A 24,763-nucleotide genomic window follows, 5' to 3' on the forward strand; every position below is an offset into this window, starting at 1 on the left:
TAACAGTGCTTGCTTCCACTGTAAATCTGGGCTTGTCAAACCCAAAACCTACTGATGGTAGACTTAATGCTTCACAAGGTTTGAAAGCAGTATTCACCCCCCTCAACACACACGAAACAGACAATTTGGCAGGAAGGCAACCATTGAAAGGTAGACTGCAGCCTGTCAATGTAAAAAAGGGAATTTGGTTCAATTTCCACATAAAAGACAACAATTCTGGAGCAAGCAAGAAAATCCCAATTAAAGTTCCCACATACCCATCCACATATTACATTCACACGGCTGCACGCCCATATCAACTCAAGCGGTCTGGGGTGAATTTGGTTCTATTCAGCGCCATCATCCTGCCTAAGTTTCATACCAACCAATTCTAATGAGAAAAACAGTGAAAAACATATTGATCACTGGTCTTGACTGGGAAAGAAGTCTAACCTCAATGGAACTTCCTGGTTAAATAAAACCAGCAATTTATAAAGCCCTTCTTACATCAGCGGATGTCAAAGTGCTATACAGAAACCAAGCATAAAACCGCAAACAATGGAGGTGTAGAAGCATCAAATACTTCCCAATTCTTGCAAGTCATGTGCAGGTACAGTATCAAATAATTAACAAATACATTTAAAGTCAGAGATGTACAAAAAGTAAATTAACACGACCCACCAAACCACGCTTCTTAACACCCGCCTGCTTAACCCAGCTGCACCAATGTGTCGGAGGACACACCGTTCACCTGACGACTGAGGTCAGCCTGCAGGCACCCAGCCCTCCACAAGGAGTCGCTAGAGCGTGATGAGCCAAGTGAAGCCCCCCCCCCCGGCCAAACCCTCCCCTAATCTGGACGACGCTGGGCCAATTGTGTGCCGCCCTGTGGGACTCCAGATCACGGGCCGGTTGCGATACGGCCCGGGATCAAACCCGGGTCTGTAGTGACGCCTCTAGCACTGCAGGAGCCATCCTCAAATTCTCTACTGGACATGTGGCTCTCCCAACAACTCAATTTCTCCTTAGTACAGTTCCTATTGGGCTTATGGTTATAGGCTGCAATAATAGCTAATAAGAGTCCAGAAAGCCTATTAAGTGCATTAAATCCTTAGGAAGACAGGGCTCTGTAGGCAGGCTTGGCACCCCGGTGGCATGAGTGGCAGTGATGGAATCCCTGGCATGGGCCAATAAGGAGAGAATGTGACAGGTTTACTGGCTGGGCTCCCAGGGGCTCCTGTATTTACAACGCACATGCACAACATTCACTCTCCCGTCACTGTAGAAACGCTAACATGTGTGGGTGAGCAATGGCTTGGTTCCAATACTTTGAAAATGCCTCCTTCCTTCATGTATGGGCTAATCACTGATTGAAAATGGTACTGATTGATGGCAGTATGTTAACCGAGACAATTTGAGTGAACAAAAAGGGGAGGGGTATATGAATAAAGAGACTCTATAGGAGGACATCATACCTTATATCGTGACACTCATGACACCAGAGAGGAAGATGAGTGCCAAGATGTGCCAATCTACTGTGCTCCAAATGACACCAGAAGTTCTGTTACCTATTACACCAACTTTCATATCCATGTCAGTCTAACAAAGTTGTAAATTTTTCCACTGCGTTTTAAGTTAGTGCAAAAGGGGTGATAGTTCCTTTCAGTAGAGAAAGAGATGAAAATCTGCAAGTTACCATTAAGTTAATCCTCCTTAGAAGGCTGCACAAATGGAAATCTGAAGAAGCCATTAAAGTTAATCTGAATTAATTTGTTTACATTCCTCTCAGATGACCCCTTGGAAGAACCAGGCCTGGGTCTCCTGAACAATACCCAACTCACAGAAGTGTTCTGGCCCTCCAGCCAAGGCAGCACAAAGCAGTGATTTACAGCCAGGACAGGGCTGATACAAAATGTTTTCAGCTTATAAAAACGCTTGATAGGACCATCTTATGAATACACCTGCTGCAACAAAGAAACGGTGGATTTAAAAATCGAATAGGGCCTGAATGGAGAGGACAAGCTATTTTCCTGAGGCAACAAATAGAAGTAATTAATTGAATTGGAGAATTTCCAAGTGATGGATCTATGCCTGATATGGCGGGGCTTCGGTTTCCCGTCTGGCCTGTGAGGTGTGCTGCAAGGCTGTGTACGATTGCCATTTCAAACTGGGGAAGAGTCAACAAAACTTCCATTACCACACACAACAACAAAAAACTCCTCCTCCCCTCACTTCTACCAAGATCTGGGCTGAGTATTGATGCTGCCAAGTGTCTGGCTGGCAAGTGTAGGGGTAAGCCCATTAAAACAAAGCCCCCCTGTGGGGTCCCGCAGAGTCATGAGGGGAATCTTTGATGTTTTTTCTCTCCCTTTCTTTTTGGAGCATTTTACAGCCTGTTTGTCTGTCTGGGTGTCTCGCTGACATCAAATGCATGGTCAGAGGCCTTGGTTGTAAATCAAGAGGCTTTTCTCAGTCTTTGGTTGTCCAGCCAAAAACGAGAAACTTGTAAAAAAATAATAAAGGGCATTTCAGAGCTTGTGGAGAGAGCCACGTTAAAATCATCTGGTCTGGCATTTGCGCTGTGTCCCAGAGAGAGAGAGAGAAAGAGAGCGGGTGAAGGAGAGAGCTGGAGATTACCAAGGCCTATCCCTTACCCTTCACCCTGCCTTGATTAATAGCAAAACTGTAACGGTACATTACTTTTTTAAAGCTAATGAAAAAGTGACTTCAATCAAAATTGACAGACAGCAACTGTGGTGCAACAGCTGACAAGATGCAAGATAACCAGCCACCAGCTAAACATAAAACACAGAACAAAATAGCCAAACTGCTTAAAATTCCCAATACCATTGTAAAAAAAAATAGTAGTATGTCTGTGCTGTTTCACTTAACTAAAAGTCAACCACATGCCCATAAAATAAGGAAGAGTATTATTTGTCAGTGTTATATTTTAGCTGGCTCTTGAAGCACTGTGTGGGTTAAGCCAAACGTGACTAAGTCATTGGTTTCGTCCTCCATATCGCAAGAAATCAGCCACAACTCATCTCAATATTTTTGTTATGTAAATAAGCAGGGAAGACCGACAGAAAAGGGAATTAAAGGGATAGTTCAGACAAATTACACCATGACAAATTGGTTTCCTTACCATATAAGTAGTCCATGGACACGGTATGACGGCAATCCATGCTTTGTTTTAGTTTTCCCGTCACTGTTTACACATGCCAATGTTTTAGAATGTGGAACAAATCCCATTGAAGTCATACACTGAGTCGATATTCCCCTCGACCACGCACAGAAATTGAGGAAAACATTCTTTCCCATTCACCACTATTGTAAGAGGGCCAACATTGTACATTTTTTGTTATACAGAATTACCTAAACAAGCCGTGTTGTTCAATGTACATGTAACCAGGTAAAAATCCCAACCTAAGGTTCGCAATGCTCCCACGTAGGGAAATAGAGCCTATGAGAAGAGCCCTGTTACTTCAAGCTATTCGGTGTGGGAGAGGGGGAAATGTGAGGACCCGGTGTCAAAGTAGGCTACACGTAGTTATGTGTGGAAAACCTTTTATCACAGGTAAAACATTTAACTTGTTTAGTATAGTCTGTTTTTATCACCCCTCACTACTTGTAGCTGTATAACGTTAGTCTGTTAGTGTGTGTCGTTGGTTTTGGCAAGTTTAACGTTCCGAAAGGTAGCTAGCATATGGCTGCTAGCACCGTTATAAGTAGTGAGAACATTCAGGAGCAGGCAATGTTGAAAAGTAATCTTTAGACATGTTGTACTTTTCTTAAATTGTTTTGTAATTTACTAAAATAAGCAGACAAGAAAATTGCGTTTCAAAAGGTTTCTGCTGTGAGCCAATGGGGTAACCAAAGGTTGTTTTCCCCACAGGCCGCGTCATTCTATCTAATACCGACTGGGACTATGAGATCGATAAGCCTTTTTCCCGCATCATGTCCATATAATCCGAAAGTATACAACATTGATTGTGAAGCTCAGCAAAATCAAACGATTTGAACACGATGCGCGAAAAATGGCAATATCGGTCGGAGGACGCGTGACTTCACTTTCGCATCTCCCGAGCCCTTTAAGGGAGTTGCAGCAATGAGACAAGGTAGAAGTTGGAGAGAAAAGGGGGGGGGGTAAACAAATAAATTGTATTTTGACATTTACATTTCACACCCAGCTAAAATAGGTTTTTCACAGAAGATACAAAAACTGATTTGTAGGGAGAAACAGAGCTGATGATTAAAGGCCAACACTGACTTCTTCCAATTCTCCAGCAGAGGTCTATGTACTGTAGTACTGTGTCCTCTCCAGCCAATCAGTAGCATGTTGATTAAGTATGAGCCAGTGAGGAGAAATGGAAACTAGTAGGAGTGCATCCCTGGGCTAAAGACTACAAAATACCATGAGGAAAACAATACAGTATCCAGATGAAATAGGCAATGACAGACAATGCATCCAAGTGCGTGATGTTTCCAGTGTGTGTGACCACATGGTTGGTTGTGTGCCTGGGAGCTTTAAACCTCATCCAAGTGGAAGACTGAGGGGAAAGGCACTTTGAAGCTAAATGACAGATCATTTTCTTGTCTGATCTGTGGCCCTGAGACACCACACAAAGTAAAGATAAATCTACTCCTTCCCCCGCTATGACATGCAACTTCCAGGATGTGTGTGTGTGTGTGTGTGTGTGTGTGTGTGTGTGTGTGTCTGCTGACTGTAGAGGCTAAGGCCTAACCCTAGACAGCAACGCGAACCAAAGAGACTGACTTGCTTGCCTAGTACGGTTCAGCCCTTGTGAAAGCCTTCTCTGTAATTCGTTGTACTACACAGGAGAGCAAGGGGAATACGAGATGGAATTTCATTCAAATTCTAGAGGCGTGCGAGCAGCCACAAATCGCCTCCCTGGCTATGGGGATACAGCCTCTTAATCTACGGGCCCGGGCTGCCAAATAGAGCCCTCTCTAACCCCGGTCTCTGAAACCGTATACCCTTGTTACAGTTTATGAACTTCTCTCAGATCCAAAGACTTAGTCAATTAAGAGGGCCAAAGATTAGCCTTCATTCAGAATCATGAGGTCTTCTAGTGTGCTGGAGTCAAAAACACAGACAGAAACCGAGTAAATGGACCTCACGTGGTCAGAGTAAGAAACCCACATCTTAGATGTCCATTTTCATAGCACATAAGGCCATTAGCCTATTTTAAATACTTTTTTTTTGCAGACATTTGATTTGCACCTAAACCAGGAAACCTACAGATGTCTTGGTTTAAATGTTACTTTTCAAAGTGCTTGTGCAAAAGCTGCAGCAACGGAACATCGTTAATGTGACAAACTCTCGCATGGTGGCGGCAAGTTTGTAGTCAACGAACAATAAATTCAAATCAGGAAAACACATGTCTTAAATACAGTATGTCCCTAGTGGTGCAGTTAAGTCCCCTTTGCAGCATATTTTTTCTATACCTGTGCTGCAGCGCAGGGAAACTTTCAATCAGCCCAACTGTAACAAGGATAAACAACTGGTTTTAACAACTTCTCTTCCCAATAGACAGTAGAAGGCCCCAAAGAAACATCCACCATTCTTTTCGCGAGAGAGCGCGAGCGAGAAGTGAGGACAAAAGGTAGGGAAACTTCAATAGCCGTCACCTCCGACAACAAACATGCAGCTGGTCTACTGGTTTATGGGCCCGGGCTTCTTCAGTACATCGTAAATCTCTCAGCCATTCTGCTTTAGGGGCTTTTGTCTTGCCTTGCTCAAAGCCACCAAAGCAGACCTCTTATAGGACAATAAACAGGACTTTAGTATTAGGTTGCCCCCATCAATCTGCCGTCTCCTCTCTTTCAGTCTCCCGAAGCCACCAGTTATTTGCACCGACTCTTGCACACTCACTGGATTCTACCCACACATATTACACTATCGCTCCAACACACACCACAAACAAGTGTATTGACGCTACAGACACTTTCACACGCTTCAAACATGCTGCTGCTAATCTGTTTATTATATATCCTGATTGCCAATTTCACTTTTACCCCTACCTACATGTACATATTACCCTACCTTGTACCCTTGCACATTGACGCGGTACTCCTTGTATATAGTCTTGTTATTATATTGTTACCATTTTATATTTGTGCAAATTTTTGGGCATGTGACAAATACAATTTTATTTGAAGTGAGATACAAGTACAAGATGAAGATTGCTGGACTTGGCCAAAACGTCAGTTAATTCACTCTCAATTCAGTGGGAGGTTGATCAACAAGGTCGTTTCGATGCGACCAAACTGAAGGTGCCCTTTCAGTTTGGTCATGTAGTAGGTCAATCTAATAAAAATGACTGTTTAACTCATGGACATGTAGCACTCCACAAACATAAAACCAACCACAAACCACCCTATTGCGCTGAGAAAGAGTCAGGAAGGCATGCAACATGTGCAGTGCGCACAGCCTACACATTTTGTATTGATGAGGGACCAACTTGTGTGTACTATTGCGCAATAGTAGGCCAATGCTTATACCGAAGGACAAATTCATGAAACAGCCTGTGTTTCCATTACATGACAGAAGTTAACCTAAAATACAAGCTGTTCATATGATCTACCCATGTGTAGTTGTGTGGCCTTCATTAGACTTTCTTCTTCTTGTTGTTACTTTCTCCCTCCCCTTTGGTAGTTCCTTGGTTTCCCCCAGGCCTACACAGCGTGGCAGAAGCCCAGATCAAATGAAGGTTCGCGTTAGGCGTAAGCAGGGATAGCCAGGACTGGGCCACCAGAGTCGTCAAGGCAGCTTGTGGAGGACCGACCACCTGGCATTTGTCTCCACTCGCCCTGCACCCACCCCACTTCCCATTTATGACCATTCCTGTAGGGCAAATTCCTCCCTCCCTCCCCCCACCAACACCCACACACACACACACACACACACACACACACACACACACATTTGGCTTTGGGCTGCAATGGCTCTGCTGGTTCTGGCGGGGAAATGGTTAAGGGAGATTAGCACCTGTGTGTGTAATGTATTTGAAGCAGGACTGGTGAACACACTATGGGCATGAAAGAAAATTTGAAAGCAAACAGATAAAGACAATGAGATGCTTTCTGACAAATGCAGAATGTTTGCCCCCTTTTTCCTCTTTTCTAAAAGGCAAAAGATTGAAGAGGAGCTCTTGGCTATTCCTGGCGTCCTTCTGCATTCTCCTTGGGTGCCGTAAAACCATAAATCTCCCAGCTTGCTTTTCTGCTAATAACAGTCCCCACTTTGTTAAGATCCTTTACTGAATGTGTGAGGAGCTGGCAACACTCTGAAAGGCCTACTGATTTCTCTCAAGGTCTAAATATGACTCCGTTATTCCCATCTTGACACTTACAAAAGGAACAAGACTGTGGTATGTAAAAAAATAATTTCCCAGATCTCTAATCCTTTGCACAGAGTATCAAATGTAACAAAATTGTCAACAACAAAAATGATTCAGAATTCAACAGTTGAGCATGCAACCTGGATCTAGCAGAACATTCTAAACCTGCAAACATTGTCACTTTGCATGGGCAGCTTTTTTGGCTTTGTCAAAATGGGGGACTGGGAGGTAAATTCATGAAGGTGGGGTGGTGGTTTAGGAGGTATCCATTTCCTGTTTCCTTCCAAACAAAAGCAGCCTCTCTGCAGCTGCACACCAACCATGTTTATGAGCCACCCCCTTGGACTCGGTCATTAGATGTTTATTGCCTGGTCATGCGGAGGATGAGACTGACCAACAGAACATACCCACTTTTAAAACCAGAGGATTCAATAACCTTCCTGCACCAGGCAGAAACTCCACTCTGCTACCTAATACTAAAAAGTCCAGTAGGCTCAATGGACCTACTCATATGGTAAAGTCTAAAAATGCTAAATAGAAGAATGATTCCTATCGGTTGTTCCTGAATGTGAAGCTGTAACAGTGCAAACAAAATGGACACACTTTATTGCCCCAAAAGTACACCTGGTTTCACCACTCACTGATTTGAAGGGACAAAAACCAGCAGACATTGGCCACGAGGACCAGAATTGCTCATCCCTAAAGCAATTATAAAAAAAAAAAAATGTAGGTTAACATCTTTTTACAGCTACAGAGTAGAGCCCAGAAGACATGAAAGTATAATTCAACTCTTCCAATGTGGTCAAGGCAGATGGCACAAACCTACAAACACAAAATACATAGGCTCCACTCACATCTGATTTGGTGGACATATTGTCCTCCATGTCGGAGTCGTTGGCGTCCGTCAACTCCGAGAACGGCGGTAGCGTCGGCGCCTTCCTGCGCTCCCCCAGCGCCTCACCGCCATCCACCCGCAGTTTAGTGGGCCGCACCTGGGATTTGTCCTTTAACAGTTTTTTATCCGAGTAGTGGGACTGGGGGTACGGCAGCAATGAGCCCCCCGGCGGCTTTAACGTCAACTCCGAGAAGCCCTTCTTGCGCTTTTTGGTCAGGTGGTCCTCGCTGTCGGTGATGGACAGTCGCTTGTTAGTCCCTGTCCCATTCCCAGCCCCGTGCGAGTAGCCCACATCCTGCCGGTGCTCCTTGGACATGGCCTTGGGCTCCTTGAAGCCCATCTTGGGGATGGGGGGGTTGTCCCGAAGAGGCTGGTTCTCTTTGGGTTTCTTGGATGTATCTTTGGAGGCTTTGCTTGGTTCCCTGCTACAGTCTCTGAAGGCACTTTTGGGCTCTTTCAAAGGCTTGTCCTTGTAGTCCTTGGAGAGTTTGTGGAGCTTGGATGAGCTGGTGGTTGTGGTGAGGAGAGAGTCAGATCCTTTGAAGCCATCCTGCAGCAAAAAGCACATAGATTAGGCCTCAATTTATTTGGATAGTCTCCTATAGGATGGTCGATCAAGCTATCAACTTTAACTCTTCATGTGCAACAACTAAGGTTAAGTTGGGTTTTGAGCTACCTTTAGGTTTAATGGATAGCTGAACAGTTTATTGATATGTTTCACTAACTAAGTGATTATCTGAATAACAAGTTCTACCATTTGGATTAAATACAGCCCGCACAAGCTACGAACATAATGAAAAAGGTTAGTTCAGCCCTAACTAACACTCAGAGGATTGCACACTGGCAAGATGGAGAAATCCCGTCTCAGGGTCAGTGGACATGATGGGGCAAACACCTAATTAGTTTGTTTGACCCACTTTGTTGCTAATCGTCAGCATGTCAATGAGCTCAGCTAATAACTCCCTCGATCCATAGCGGACGGTATGGGCCTAAAAGTACATTTTTGACCTCAAGGGCTTTTCTATATACACCACTGAAATTAGTCTTGATCAACTGTTGACTAGATATCCAGGGAAATGGTTAGGGATGATGCAATTTGAGCTTTGCCACTTCAGTGAGATTTGTTGGGGTCAATATAAAAAAAATTAAAAAACACTGCAGGGAATTATTTACTTGGCTTCCAGCACTGAAGGCTTGATTACAATGCTCAAATCAATACGCCCCAGACAAATAAATGAGCAAAGAAAAGGTTTGGTCTGGGCATGGCATTTTAAAAGGAGTCTAAATACTTTGTGTTCATTTTGAGAAAGCCCTTGTGCCACCCTGGGGTTCTGTACTGCTCGCTCAATAAAGAGCACGTCTATTCTAGAAAAAAAGAAAAGAAAAGGGTTTACTTGAGAAAAGAGCTGGGAACTTGTTTTGTCCAGAATGTGGGGGAAGGGAGGGAAGACTCAACAGCTGTAAGTGCGACCTTAAAGTGGCCCGGCCGGTGAGCAAACCTGGAGATGGAAGCGACTAAAGCCAGTGCATTCTCTTTTCACTAACTAAACGACACAGGCTGTTTGTCTTGGGGTCACGCCTGCTGGCCCCCCGTCAATATTTCATCAATGCCATGAAGCAAGTCTAGACGACGACGGGGGGGACGGGGGGGTGTTATGACCTGCACAAACTACCTCCAAAACCCTTTTATTTTGTTCCCAACCCTGGGACGTAAAGCTGCTAACCCACTCACACAAAACTACTCCCACCAACAAACACTCTGGGTGCCCACCCCCCAGGGCCAAAAACTTTAAAGGCGGTTTATAGCAAAGTTTTACTGGTCTGAAAGTGAAGCGCTTCGCCAATAACAGCCCAATACATTAACTGGCCACAAAAACAGCACCCAATCCCCCCCCACTGGTACTTGCCACTCCAGAGTATATGGATGTGTGTATCATCTACTTTACTGCAGTCTACTTGTTACAATCACCTGCTACTCAGTGCTATGTACAGAGAATATTACTTTCAAAGCTGCTTATGCACCTTATAACTGTCAAGGCAATTGAGAAAGTAACTGGCTCTTTACACATTGTGCTGTTTTGTAGTTATGTGCAACAATTGAGTTTTGGTCGTTTAGCCTATAAAAATGCACTTATAGTCAAGTAAAACTTGGCAGACTGCCCATAGCAATCAGTAACACTTAAAAAAATAAAAAAGTCGGGTACAAGTGAACCGGAGGGAGAGGAGACAACAGTAGGTGGATTGCGATTGGACGTTAGTGGAAGAACTACTGTGCATGTGTGACCCCTCTGCTCCATCAGTAATCCATCACACACGCACAGTCTGTTTGGATTGGAAACCGTTTCCATGTGCACTGGGCCTCTCGTAACCCAGTCTTGCCAGAGTGGGCTCTGCCGGGCCGCGGTAAATGATACCATTTAAAGGGCCTAAAAAGAACAAGTAAATGGAAGCAACATGCCAGTTTATTGACATGTATGATTTACGGCCATGACGGATAATACCACATATGCATCTAAAAGTTGGCTTTCTGAGACCGCTAGAGAACAATTGCGTCACGATGAAACACTGATACGTACCAAGCTTCAACAGGCTTTAAAACTAAAGTGGCTTTTATATGCTGCCTAATTGATACATTATGGCCGGTGCTATAACCGTCATTGGTAGCAGAGGACCCCAGTGTCTCAAAGTTATTGGGAACAGGACCATGTCTCGCAGCAGCTAAGAAATGCCGAGTTGAACATCTTGAAAATCCACAGAGTTTAAATACCCCCAACATCTTTGAACCTAGCCAAGTATGAGTTTAAATATTCTCAACATCTTTGAACCTAGCCAAGTACACTGCGATTATTATTATTTATATTTTTTGGGGGGAGGTGGGGGGGCTTTGAAGTGGGAGTTCTTTGGGAAGAGGTTGAGAAGAGGGGGAAGTCAGTCTAGCCCTGGTCTGTACCTGGAGACCGCTACTGACCTTTGACCCTGGCAAGGCCTTGCTTTTCTTAGCGTCTGAGAAGGTCAATGTCAGAGAGTTGCTGGGGAGGGTGGGCAGCTTGAGGTGCTGGCCGAACAGAGATGTGGAACCCTCCTGCATTACCATCACCTGGAAGTAAAACGGGGTCATTTAGCCAACGCCTTCATCCACAGTGACTTACAGATCAGTGACATATTTAATATATAATGTAGCCTGTGGGAAACAAATCTACAACAGAAGAAAAATAATATAGTAATAATACACTGCAATAAAAAAGGGCAGAGAAATTAACAGAATGATATTGTCCTGATGTGGAAAACAGTTTTCTATTGTATTGTATTTTGTGCCCACGTGGACTGGGAGTGAAGAGCTTAACCAATCTATTTCAATATCAAGTACCGCATGAATTGGACTGTTTCATAATTCCTGCTTATTATAGCTGCTTGCGTTTGGATATTTTTTAAATATTTTTTTAGGGAGGCTAACAGATTATCGTAGCGTTCTTGTCGATGCCAAGAGCCGCAAACCTCCTCAAAAAAAGAAACTTGTCCACTTAATTAACGCTGCACGTTATTCCTGGAACTGCTCACAGACAGTCATTACTTTGTATGGAATGACAGTGAGCACGCGCGAGCAAAGGAAAGACAACACAGCTGCTTCCCTGTGTGTCTAAATTTGAGGGTGCGTTTGTTTGTGGTGTCACTTCAACATAGCAGCCGAGGGAAGAATAAACACTTTATGTCTTGCCTAGCAGCAAGACGTAAACAAAGGGTTAACACTTCACTGGGAACATGAGGCCGTTTCTCTGAGGTTGAAATGATCTGCTGTGAGTCAGCACCAAAACTACTTAGTAAGCATTTCCTTTGATACAACTATCCCTACCTTTCAGTCTTTCCATTACCCTCTCTCCAAATGAAACCAACAGATGTCAAACTCTTTTAGGAGGGGGATAACAGAGCTAGGCGGGGTGGGTTCCGCCTTCACAATGGTAGGGGAAACACTGGGTCAACAACATGGGGAAAGTCTGAGAAATAATAGAAGCTTGCCCTACTGTGCATATTGGATACAAGTCTATATTGTCAAAGCCAATCGTTGTCAGTGTCATAGTGAGTGAACCAATAGCATTGAAGCTTCAGTGTCAACCCATTCTTGTGTGTAAATATCTCAATTGGAATAATGTTACAGTTCACATGATAAGTCTTACTTGAGAGTCTTCCGAACTTCTTTTGTGAGGATCCCGTTGCTGTGAAGGACACACATCAAGCATGTTAGTGCACACTCACACACCAATCAGCTCTATTGGAGAAAGCCTCAAAACATCCAGAGTAAGCTGAATAAATGTTGCTATGGCAAACCAGTCCTTTCTTAATTAAACCATGTCAGTCAGCGTGTCTTTTTCCAATCTTATTTGTTTACTCTGAAAAGGACTGTAGACATTAAGGTGTATGATGTCATGTGCAAAGCCAAAAAGCATTGGTGTGTTACTGGAATGAGCATGGAGAGTGGCCTGCTAAAAAAAAAAAAAATCATGACCTTGCAAATTACATATGTTCCTGAAGCGATTGTCCACAAAAATGTTTTGGGGACATTCCTATGTGGGCACTAGGTTTTCGGGAGGGCAGTGGGAAAAAAAAAAAGAAATAAAAAGCATACGCCCATTTGCCTACCAATGGCTGGTCCGATACGCCCAATGGCTGGTCCGATACGCCCATTTGCCTACCAATGGCTGGTCTGATATGAACCATGTCGGTTGCGTATCTCGTGGCCAGCAAGATCAAAGTTCTTATGTCATCTGGATGTTTTTAAAGTGCTATTCATTGCGTTACATTCCCTTCAACTTCTGATTTGTCATTTAATAATTTACCTCTCCAGGGGTTGGCCATACTGGATATGAAGGCCTATTCTCAAGCCCTGCTCTCACAGCTGAATCAGGTGTTCAAGCAAGGCTGGAGCAAAAGCCTACCTATCCAGTATGGCCACCCATGCTTATGGCCATTAAGATAAACACCAGCTATTGAGATGCACCCAGAGTCAAATTTCCATCTTCCACCCCCCCAGTCCTGTCATCTCGTACCCCGCCGGCTTTAAGCAGCTTCCTGCGGAACTCCTCCGTGGGATTGTTGAAGGTGAGCTTCTCGCAGCGCAGGTGATTGACAGGCGGGTGGCCGTCCAAGTGTAGAAACAGGTCGTAGTCGAAGCGCACTTTCTTAGGTTCTTCCTGAGAGGTGCAGTGGGACATCCGTAGGAACAAAAGAAAGGAGAGAAGTCAGTTGCGTACCAAAGTCCAAATGGTAAAACGTACAAAGGCAAAGAAAGTGTTAACTATCATATTCTGTATAAAGAACTAAGCAAATGCATGTGGATATAAAAAAGGATATATATTTTTTTGCCATTACCCACAATTCAAATGCTACTTTTAGATTATTAAAATGTCCCAATGTGGGATGATCATGGTCTCATATCAGGCTAAGCCAAATGTTTACAGGTTGGAATCCTGCAACGCAGGTCAAAACCTTGTTAAATGTACCTTATTTCTGAAGTAAACTTCAATGGGCAAGATGAAGCCTGCGTATCCAGACTCCTCCACTTTATAGGGTGGATCCTTGCACACTGAAATATAGAGAGAGGGAGGGGAAGGAAAAATAAAAGTGCTTTTCACTCAATGCTGTGTGTTCACTTGTAAATACGTTATCCTTAGTCCTCTGAAATAATATGAATCCCATGTGCTCCCCGTGTCTCCTCACCGCTCAGTGTCTGTCTGTCACTAAAGCCTTAAAAATATTTTTTTTTACTAAAAACGTGGGTGAGTCGACAAGCTCCTTAAAAAAAAAAAAAAAAAAAAAAAAAGGACGTGAACGTGATTAGAAAACAAATCTAATTCCAACCACATGCAACAGCAAAGTCTCAAGGTACCAAATATATTCCTCTTAACATAAAAAAAAATAAAAGAAAGTATTTAAACCTACATTGTAATCTGAAGGTAACCTTGATGACTAACAAAGCTCTCAATGTGTGTATGAGACATTGGCACTAATGGGAATTGGAATGTCTCTTGCGCACAACTTCACACTGCCAAGGTACTACCTGAAAGCGCTCCCTCTACTGGGATCTCATTATAAACATGAAGACCATTTCCGCCACCAATCTGATGCAACACGGATACCAGAAACTCTGGTATAATATAAGATATAAATACATCTCAAATCCTGGCAGCCCACGACATGAAACGCTTGGTTCCCATCAAGCTCTTCAGGACAAACAACCTGCGCTCCAGGTCAGATGACCCCCTCGGACACACCTGTTTGTCATTCTCTCCGTCGCAGGGGGCTTTGCAGCAAGACTGCCAATTAGTCTGCATGTTCAGTCAGTGTGTGTATTTACTGATAGTAAGGCATCTGAAAGGCACATTTAAGAGAATACACTAGCTCCCTTTCAACATCTTTTAGATTTTGTTCGTCTTTACGGAGTAGTATGTGCAGCATAACCATAATTTTCAGTTTGTACATTGATAAAGCACTAAGTAATATACAATGGGCTCCTTAGCTCATTTAATCTAATTTGGAGGAGTGGTAATAGTATAAATTCAGTCATTCTAACTCTGTCAAGGTCAGACAGTCTTTTAAAAAGGCAGTAAAAGCAGGGAATGGCAGGGCACAGCATGACAGACAACCAACGGGGATAAACAAAACATTGGGTTTTTCAATGACTGCGTTCTCCACCAGTGTATGCCAACCGTTCAAACTAGCCAAATCCGACAGAAATTGAGAAACGGTTCTCGAAACGTAAAAAAAAAAAAAAAATGTGTCGGAATGGTCAAAAAAGTACTCATCCCCGACAGAGTCCTGTCTGGCAGTAACCTAGTACAAAGAGAGAAGAATCCAAGGAGCCAAACTGCAACATCAGACAGGAAGTCCGTTGTTCACATTATACCAGCTCTAAGTGTCACCACCGTCGGGGTGACTGACGGCTCAGATGGCTAGACCAGAGTCAACCTCACTGCTGGGGTACGCGCTGCCCCAGAACCCAATAACGCTGAGCAAATATTGTGGGTCATGATTAATTGCGTGGTCGGGTCAGGTTCAATTACATGCGGCTAAAAGGTTCCATTCACCGTAGCCTGCCGAACTTGTTTATGTAGAACCTGGAAAATATGGGTTGAGAATGAGATGCACCACCCAGAAACATAGCGTGGGATAGTCTGGGCTCTGTCTGAGCAGTTCTTTCACATATTTAAGCCTCCAGTATTTTTTCCTCCATGTGGCGGTGACGTGGAGAGGCAGGTTTGTCGACCTAAGAGACTGTCTGGAAGGTGTTTTCTAAGGGATAGCTAGCATCAACACCTGGTCTCCCAGGTATGCTGCTACCTCCCACTGTGTCTCCTACTTGTTGCCCAGGAAAGAGCACACCCATCATTTAACACAGCGTAGCTCAACAACCCATTCACCACATGACCTTACATAGGCCTTTTCTCATTTAGATTTGCTCAACTCAAGGAGGGGAAGACAGTCTTCCGCTTGTCTACTAACGAAGACACTTATCAGTTTCCGGGTTACGGAGGAGATCGAGGACTGAGGATGGACTTTTGACCCCCCCCCCCAAAAAAAAAAAACCCACCATGGTCTTGACAGCCCCCAAAGTCATTAGGGGCTGGAATGTAAATCTTTGGGATTCGTCAACCAATGAAGAACACAGCCATTTCATTGTAGCAGTTTTGTGGTTTCTTACAAATCGAATCAAATGGTTCACTCTGTAGACTGTTAAAACACCACAATCCCAATGTCTTGAAACTCTTCAATCAAGTCATTTATAACAGTCCCCACTAGAATTCAGACACTGCGACGAGTGGGTGGCCGCGCTTGGCCATCCTATCGCTTGCTGTACTTGACCATCCGATGTTATGGTGCATTTCCTCTCTTAGCCTGAACCACAATTTCAATGCAGGATCCCTGCTGCATGGTAAATCTCATGTGGCAACAAAACTGGATAAGCAACCTGTGAAGAGTAGATCACCATTAGATGCACACTGCTTGTAATCTACACATCATAGCAACAAGTGACCTAGAATGGAACTCATTAAATTGATGAGAAAAGATTTACCAAGCCAACACATTGGCTATGGTACCATCTGTGTGCGTCACAGACAGGAAAGGGGAAGAAGGAAAGCAAATTAAATGACTGAGCTTTGAGCTGTGGGAGGAGTTTAGCAGTACCATCTTGGCTATGGTTCCCTATTCGAAATTGAAAAGGTCACTGTACATGTGAAGGAGCAACTGGAAGGCAGGTTAGCGTTTTTCGTAATGAATCTTGTTCTGGAGGAAGCTCTGCAGAGTAGTCACTAATTGGCACAGCCCAAAAGTTATACAAATCTGATTTTAAACCTAACCACACTGATAAACCTAATGCCTGACCTTAAATTAAGACAATTTCAAATGTTTGTTTATGACAATTTTGACTTTGCAGCAGGCACATCTAGCAGAAATCACACAGTTCTGCCTACAGGACAAGACTCATCCCAATAAACAACCTGCAACTGGAAGAGCGAGGTACACAATACACTCATTGACCTGTAACAGGAACTTTGCCAACGATTAGAGCAAAGTTTGGAAGGAGACTGAGGGCCAGCCTATTTATTGAGCAGGCCCGAGGTACTCACTTTTTCTCCCCGTGGATCAAGCCGAGATGTCAATCATAGAACAATGCCAGTCACAATACATTTGCCCTTTCCCCAGAGACTGGTTAGTAATGAGCCAAAAGTTGGACATAAAACTGAACAGTAAAATAAAAACAAGTTGACGACATCTTGCAGCTACTTCACCAACAGCTCCTTCCACTCATGAAATCAGATGTTCCCTCTTCCCCCTTGCCCCCCCCCCTTATTTGCACCCCCTCATCTCAAATGGCGAGTGTTTAACTTAACCTCTACGGGATCAGTGTCCACCCCCACGGGACGGTTGAGCTAACGGTGCACTAATGTGATTAGCATGACGTTTTAAGTAACACATTTCCCAGGACAGACATATCAGATATTGCCAGAAAGCTTAAATTCTTGTTAATCTAACGGCACTGTCCAATTTACAGTTGCTATTACAGTGAAATAACACCACGCTATTGTTTGATGAGAGTGCACAGTTACATACTTGAAAATGTATCAATAAACCAATTAGGGGACATTTGGGCAGACTTGATACAACATTTTGAACAGTAATATTATGATTCATTGGATCAGTCTAAAACTTTGCACATACACTGCCACCATCTAGTGGTCAAAATCTAAATTGAACCTAAACTGCAATACTACATTGTGGCATTTCAAGGATAAAAATAAAAAGCATGTTTTTTTCTTTGTATTATCTTTTATCAGATCTAATGTGTTACTCTTACATTAATTTCACATTTCCACAAACTTCAAAGTGTTTCCTTTCAAATGGTATCAAGAATATGCATATCCTTGCTTCAGGTTCTGAGTTACAGGCATTTTTAACATGTCTTTACTGCATCGTGTTTAGGATTAGTGCCATCATCACATTGAGTTGCATAGCGGTAAAGAGCGTTGGGCCAGTAGCCGAAAGGTCCCTGGTTTCAAATCCCAGAGCCAGCAAGGTGGAAATATCTGCTGTTCTGCCCTTGAGCAAGGCAGTTAATGGTTAACCTCTTATGGCTAGGGGGCAGTATTTTCACGGCTGGATAAAAAAACGTACCCGATTTAATCTGGTTACTAATCCTACCCAGTAACTAGAATATGCATATACTTACTATATATGGATAGAAAACACCCTAAAGTTTCTAAAACTGTTTGAATGGTGTCTGTGAGTATAACAGAACTCAAATGGCAGGTCAAAACCTGAGAGATTCCTTTACAGGAAGTGGCCTGTCTGACCATTTCTGGAACTTCTTTGCCATCTCTATCTTTTACTAAGGATCTCTGCTCTAACGTGACACTTCCTACGTCGTCCATAGGCGCTCAGAGCCCGGGAAAAACCTGAATGTCGTCATCCCAGCCCCAGGCTGAAACACATTATCGCCTTTCTCAAGTGGCCGATCAAGGGACTGTGGGCTTAAGCGCGTGACCTGGCCGCCCCCGCCTTTGTGATTTTTCCCTCTGTTTGCCGAAAAGGAGATTCCCGGTTGGAATATTATCGCTTTTCTACGAGAAAAATGGCATAAAAATGGATTTTAAACAGCGGTTGACATGCTTCGAAGTACGGTAATGGAATATTTTGAATTTTTTTGTCACGAATTGCGCCATGCGCACGACCCTTCTTTACCATTTCGGATAGTGTCTGGAACGCACGAACAAAACGCCGCTATTCGGATATAACGATGGATTATTTTGGACCAAACCAACATTTGTTATTGAAGTAGCAGTCCTGGGAGTGCATTCTGACGAAGACAACAAAGGTAATGAAACTTTTGTAATAGTAAATCGGAGTTTGATCAGGGCTAAACTTGGTCGGTGTCTAAATGGCTAGCCGTGATGGCTGGGCTATCTACTGAGAATATTGCAAAATGTGCTTTCACCGAAAAGCTATTTTAAAATCGGACATATCGAGTGCATAGAGGAGTTCTGTATCTATAATTCTTAAAATAATTGTTATGTTTTTTGTGAACGTTTATCGTGAGTAATTTAGTAAATTCACCGGATGTTTGCGGGGGTATGCTAGTTCTGAACGTCACATGCTAATGTAAAAAGCTGGTTTTTGATATAAATATGAACTTGATTGAACAAAACATGCATGCATTGTATAACAATGTCCTAGGGTTGTCATCTGATGAAGATCAAAGGTTAGTGCTGCATTTAGCTGTGGTTTTGTTTTTTGTGACATTATATGCTAGCTTGAAAAATGGGTGTCTGATTATTTCTGGCTTGGTACTCTGCTGACATAATCTAATGTTTTGCTTTCGCTGTAAAGCTTTTTTTGAAATCGGACAGTGTGGTTAGATAAAGGAGAGTCTTGTCTTTAAAATGCTGTAAAATAGTCATATGTTTGAAAAATTGACGTTTTTTTGTATTTTTGAGGAATTTGTAATTCGCGCCACGCCTATCATTAGATATTGGAGCAGGTGTTCCGCTAGCGGAACGTCTAGATGTGAGAGGTTAACTGCTCCCCGGGCGCCGATGATGTGGACATTGATTAAGGTATCGCCCCGCAACTCTCGGCTTCAGAGGGGTTGGATTAAATGTGGAAGACACATTTTGGTTGGATGCAGTCAGTTGTGCAATTGACTATGTATACCCTTTCCCTATAGGTTTAATTACAGAACGCTTTCTCTTCCCTAACAGATGCACTTAACGTCTGTAAAGTAACTGTTAGAATACAGATTATCCACTTGCACTTCGCAAAACTTTACCCTAAGGCACTTTCAAGAGAAAATAAATACATCTGTCAAGTTGATCCGTCAAAGCTGCTGAATAAAAAGCTTTCGTAGAGGACATGCTGTCATACTCCACATTGTAACGCATATGGTAGAGGAGAGCTTGCAGCTCAGAAAGGGCCTCCGTCTGCCTATGGAACAACAGAAACATTGATGGAACAGGTACATAGTCAAATATTGACACCTATACAAATTAGTTACATTTCAAGCTCTATTCAACAGCGCTCACACTTGCAGTTTAAAAACCCTAGTAATTTGAAAGCCAGTCAGTTATTAGTCTGACTATTTCTATTGGTCGACATTTGGTCCATGACTCATTATTCATGAATCTGCAGCCTTACTGTTCCTGTTGTTCCATAGGCAGACGGTGCACTAACTGTGTTGCATCATTTAATTGGAACATCTAGAGATTCTAGTGTCTAAGGCCATTAAGCCACAGTGAATCACTTCAATTTTTAAATCGAACGTCCCAGCTGTGAGGTCTTGAATGACAGGCCGTGCAGAAAGATCAAGCGTCTTCCCAACGGGAAAGGACTGCACAGAAAATATTAAGAGGTGCTTTCAAGTCCATTTTAAGGTCCAACTTTAAAAGAAACAAGAACTGTTGACAAAAGCGGTTTAATGTGGCTACAAGTTATGCTTCGCTTAAAGGGTCTAAAATGTTCACATGCCAAATCGTGAACTCCCAGACTCTACAGAATCAAATGAAGTTGTGATAAGGAACATTCATTATCCTGAAACAAACTTCTGCACAGCGAGTCTGATACGTCGAGACTATTTAATAGTGGCGTGAGCTGCTCAATCTATGGAGAGTAATGATTAGATGCTCCGCAGAGGTGAGTCCTCAGTCCGCTGCTGAACATCTTCCCTCCCCCAAACCCCTGTGGTTACCATGCTCCACACACGGGCCAGTGTGCAACCGAGGAGAGGTCACCTGCTTCCCTTTGGACTAATCGAGTTAGCAAGGGACTTAAGACGCAGGGGGCTAGTTGCTAAGCTCCTAGGAAAAAGCCAATGCCGCAAAAAAGAAGAAAAAGGGTGTCACCCAGGATATCCCCTGGTCAAGCAAGTGCCAAAACAATGGAAGGTGGCAGGTTATGGCCTTAAAGGAGTTGACTGAAGAGTCCTAGACAGTATTGCACAATGCTCATGTAAAAGGGGGGTGCAGTGTAGACCATGCTGTGGCCTTCATAAAATCTGCTCATTCACTTGGCCAAGCAGCGGCCGACCTGAAATAACAAACCATTTGCAAAATTAAAATTGGTTTGCCGATAATTGGTCCCAGGCATGGGCTTAATTACCACAGGCTCGACGCTCTCCTCTCCCCTCAAGCTTTTTTCTTCTGCACTGTTGACCTATATGACTGGCTGTAGACTGATGTACAAGCCTATGAGCAGCCCTCAGCCCTAGACTGATTACAGAAAAATGCTAATCTAAGCATTTTCATTAGGACCTCAATGCCACAACATGGATGTCAGTCTGTCCAATCAAAAAAGGGGAAGGAAGTAGAATGTCACAACTGATCTGAAGAGAACCGCCACTAACAATCTATAGGGAGTTGATTTATCCTCATTCTCTATCATTGTATCAAACAAGGCTAATTCCTCAAGCAGGCTGCTACACAAATACCTGTAAAGTCATCAGCACCAAAACATTCCTTACAGTTGAACACTGTTTAGTGTAGTTTTGACCACTGTTTAGTGTAGTTTTGACCACTACTGTAGCAACAGGAACCAACCTGACCCGGCAACTCATGCGCTAATCAAAGACATACAGCCTGTTTCCTTCCTGACTCCTGCCAGGGCCCAGCTCTTGTTCATATGGGCAATTTGCTCCCTTTTGCCAATGCCGAGTGGAAGTTTGAATTCGTGGAGAGAGACAGTCCAATGCTCAGACAAAAAACACAAAAGGAAAACGAGAAAAGACAGGGAGAACCAGGGATGAAAGCGCTTCCCCAAAGCACATCTTGCCATATGGGGGGACTCAAAACACAAAAAGGTGTGATTCTGCACCTACCATATTGGAAGACACCAAAAGACAGGGAGGGGGTTGTGTCACAGTAGCAGCGCTCAGACATTCTCAGAAATCCCACAGTTTTTTGAGAGAGAGAGAACCTCAGGGGGAGTACATGAACAACACCAACCTCGTAACCAAATCATAAACATCTGTCACTCGGATACAGTGGACCACTTCCTCAAGCTTCCCTTACGACGTCACACAAGTCACTCTTACTATTCTACCTGATTATAGTACGGGGACCATCAGTGTGGGAAAATAGTATTTTAGGGGCATGATGGTTGGATCTCATGAGAATAGTATGGCCTCCATGACTACAGCATAACATTTTTTTTAAAGTGCACTCTAGTGCCTTTCGGTTTCCCCATGGTTCCTACACATACACCCCACACCCTCTTGTTCAGAAATAGACAACCACAGATCTCTCGCCTAGATCTTGAGGGTGCAACTTCCCGTCCCATACACCCCTTTACACTACTGATCCAAAACAGCTGAATGTGAGCGTACTGAATGATGATTCAGCGGCCAGGCCGACGCTGATATAAAGGGGTGAACAGTGAACACGTGTAGGCAATATCCTCGTTCACCAACCACAGCTGAGCACAGAGGAAAAAAAACACTAAACACCAAGCTTAACAGTCCATGGCGGACCTCAAAGTAAACCCCAAACCAGAGCATTCTTTTTATAGTCTTAGAAAACACTACTCATAACAAGACTTCGTTTTTAATTACGAAGATCATTAATTAGAAAGTCATTCGACGCAAGACAAAGCATTTATAGTGAGCAAAAACTTTTTTTTTTACATTTAAAAAAAAAAAAGACACCAGCACGCTCTCAACAGCATTAAGTTGTTATGCGAACAATGGCATGATACTGGCCAAACAGATTGGGTTAGGTCAGTCTGCACGGGACCTTGACTGAACTGGGTATAGTTTTCCCACCCAGTCCCCTCTTAGATTTGTAGTGTCTCCCTGATGCCAGCTATCCCCTGTAATTGACCATTAGGGGCCAAGATGTTAAGGGGATACATTCCTTTATCCCAAAACCCCACACCCGACCCCAGCTCACCAATCAACGAACGAGGGCACGAGGTTTACTAGAAAACAGGGCGCTCACACGCCGTAATTGGCACAATACCAGGGAGATCGGTTGCCGGGTAGAATTCCATTATGGTTCTAATTAAAAGGCCATTAATGGTGGCTGCGGCGACCAATTTCACTCCCTCACAATGCGATTTAATTTCCTGTACAGTATAGTTTTCAGCATACCTTGCTGAGCTCCCTGGCTTGTAAAAGGCTTAAGAACGCCAAATCCCCCCCTCCGCCATATTTTACCCAGGGAGCCTTGCTGTCAGCACGGCGGCTAGCCATCGGGCAACAAGGCCATTGGTGGTCCCTCTATCACACCCGATGCTCAAGCTGCTCCCCCAGCCTTCAAAAGCACTCTCCCAGACCAGCGCTGCACCAGGTTTTCATTTGATTCTTTGTCCTGTGTAGTTCCACTGTAATAGTGGAGGCATGATGGGACATGACAAATATACAGTACCGGTCAAACGTTTTAGAACACCTACTCATTCAAGGCTTTTTATTTTTTCATAGGATTATTTCATAGTGTTGATATCTTCACTATTATTCTACAATGTAGAAAATAGTAATAAAAGAAAAGCCCTGGAATGAGTAGCTGTGTCCAAACTTGACTGGCATTGTATATTTTTTATATTAAACCTTTTCTTATAAAATCTGTGCTTTGAAACAACTAACAATTTCCTCTAATAGAATATAGTCATCCAGTACTTCTACAAATTTCTCTACTGGCTTTTTTTGAAGGGAAAAACTGGCATTACGGTTAAAGATGCATTACATGGAAGGACAACAAAGCTATCAGGAAACGCAGGCAGTTGCCATCACTGCCAACCACCTCGCCCACCCAGGCACAGAGCGCGTGAAACAGAACAAAGCTGGTGTTGCATCACCCGTTTGTCATCACTGCCTCCATGCCGTCGGATTACCCCCAAGCTCCTCTGTACCAGAAAGTATTTCCCACTCGGCTTCAACTCCTTGTGCTGCAGGTGGGGAAGATGAGCACTGCACAAGTCATACATGTGGGGGATGGGACGGTTCATTTAGACAAACTGCAAGGCTGTCATGCTCACGATAGACCTAGTCGAACAATGCATAAAATATATGGTCAAATCTTGAGAAATCTTCCCAATAGCCCTTTTGTAGACACCTTTCTAGAAAAAGTCTCCCTTGAGATTAAGGGTCCACTCATCATTTACAAATTGCTTTTAAATTAGGCACAATGTTGCTGTGTGAAAGCACTTATGACCGAGGCAACTTGTCAATTTCTCATATTTTAAAAGTATTTCCAACCATTCTGAATCAAATATGTGAACGACAAAATATTACCAATGAGGACTGCAAAAAATAAAATAAAGACTAATCTTTTATAACTCCTATTTTAAAAGCAGTCTTTGAAAAAGTGACCGATAACAATAAGATTAACCTGTTCCTTGGCCTAAACTAAAATAAATGCATTTCTGCCCCAATTCCTTACTGTGCTCACCACATCAGGTCCCTCACCCCTCTTACAGATATCCATCTAGAGCAAGAATGTAGAGACACGTGAAATGATTTGGAGTGACGTAAGAGGCATCTTCGTCTGCTTGAGGTCATTTGCCCGTTTGTCTGAAACCGATTGTGTTGATGCTGCCGTCTTGGTCAAGGTCTCTGTTGAAAAATTGATTCTCAACGAAACTAACCTGGTTAAAATATTTTTAGACAATCTGACATGGCCTAAATGCAACAAAGTAAAACAATTGGAATATGATGGAAACCAGGAGGCACGAAACGAAAAGGAGCCAGAGTAGTTTTCATATCGTGAAGCCACATTTAAACTTTAATGAACACGGAATCAGTTTAGTACATCAAGACAGTGCCCAAGAATAACTAATATGCATGACAGAGTATAGCAGGGGTGTGTAAACCGCAAGAGGATGACAATTACTCAGTACTCAAATTCCAGTTGAGCAAAGCCAAACACCTTGCCATTTGGCTCATTAATGAGGCCCTCACACAGTGCAGCAAGTCTTGACAAAAATGTTCCAGCTTCAGTTAGGTGCTGTAAAGTAAAAAAAAATATATATATATAAAAAAAAAAATGTTTTA

The 24,763-nt window shown here is 43.3% G+C and overlaps 1 protein-coding gene across 6 annotated transcripts in view; it reads right to left on the reverse strand.

The window, feature by feature from the left end:
* mllt3 (MLLT3 super elongation complex subunit) overlaps positions 1-24,763 on the reverse strand; it is a 49,481-nt gene that overhangs the window by 6,505 nt on the left and 18,213 nt on the right. For 4 of the 6 annotated variants that reach the window (XM_045701345.1, XM_014155786.2, XM_014155784.2 and 1 more), the window contains 5 exons: positions 13,734-13,816; positions 13,281-13,445; positions 12,411-12,449; positions 11,207-11,335; positions 8,198-8,788 (listed from right to left, as the gene is read on the reverse strand). In XM_045701345.1, the coding sequence (XP_045557301.1) occupies positions 8,198-8,788; positions 11,207-11,335; positions 12,411-12,449; positions 13,281-13,445; positions 13,734-13,816 (1,007 nt within the window). The remainder of the gene's footprint in view (positions 1-8,197; positions 8,789-11,206; positions 11,336-12,410; positions 12,450-13,280; positions 13,446-13,733; positions 13,817-24,763) is intronic. The other 2 variants (XM_014155785.2, XM_014155783.2) reach the window with 1 other exon arrangement.

Source organism: Salmo salar, chromosome ssa18 (genome assembly GCF_905237065.1).
Source record: "Salmo salar chromosome ssa18, Ssal_v3.1, whole genome shotgun sequence".
NCBI lineage: Eukaryota > Metazoa > Chordata > Actinopteri > Salmoniformes > Salmonidae > Salmo > Salmo salar.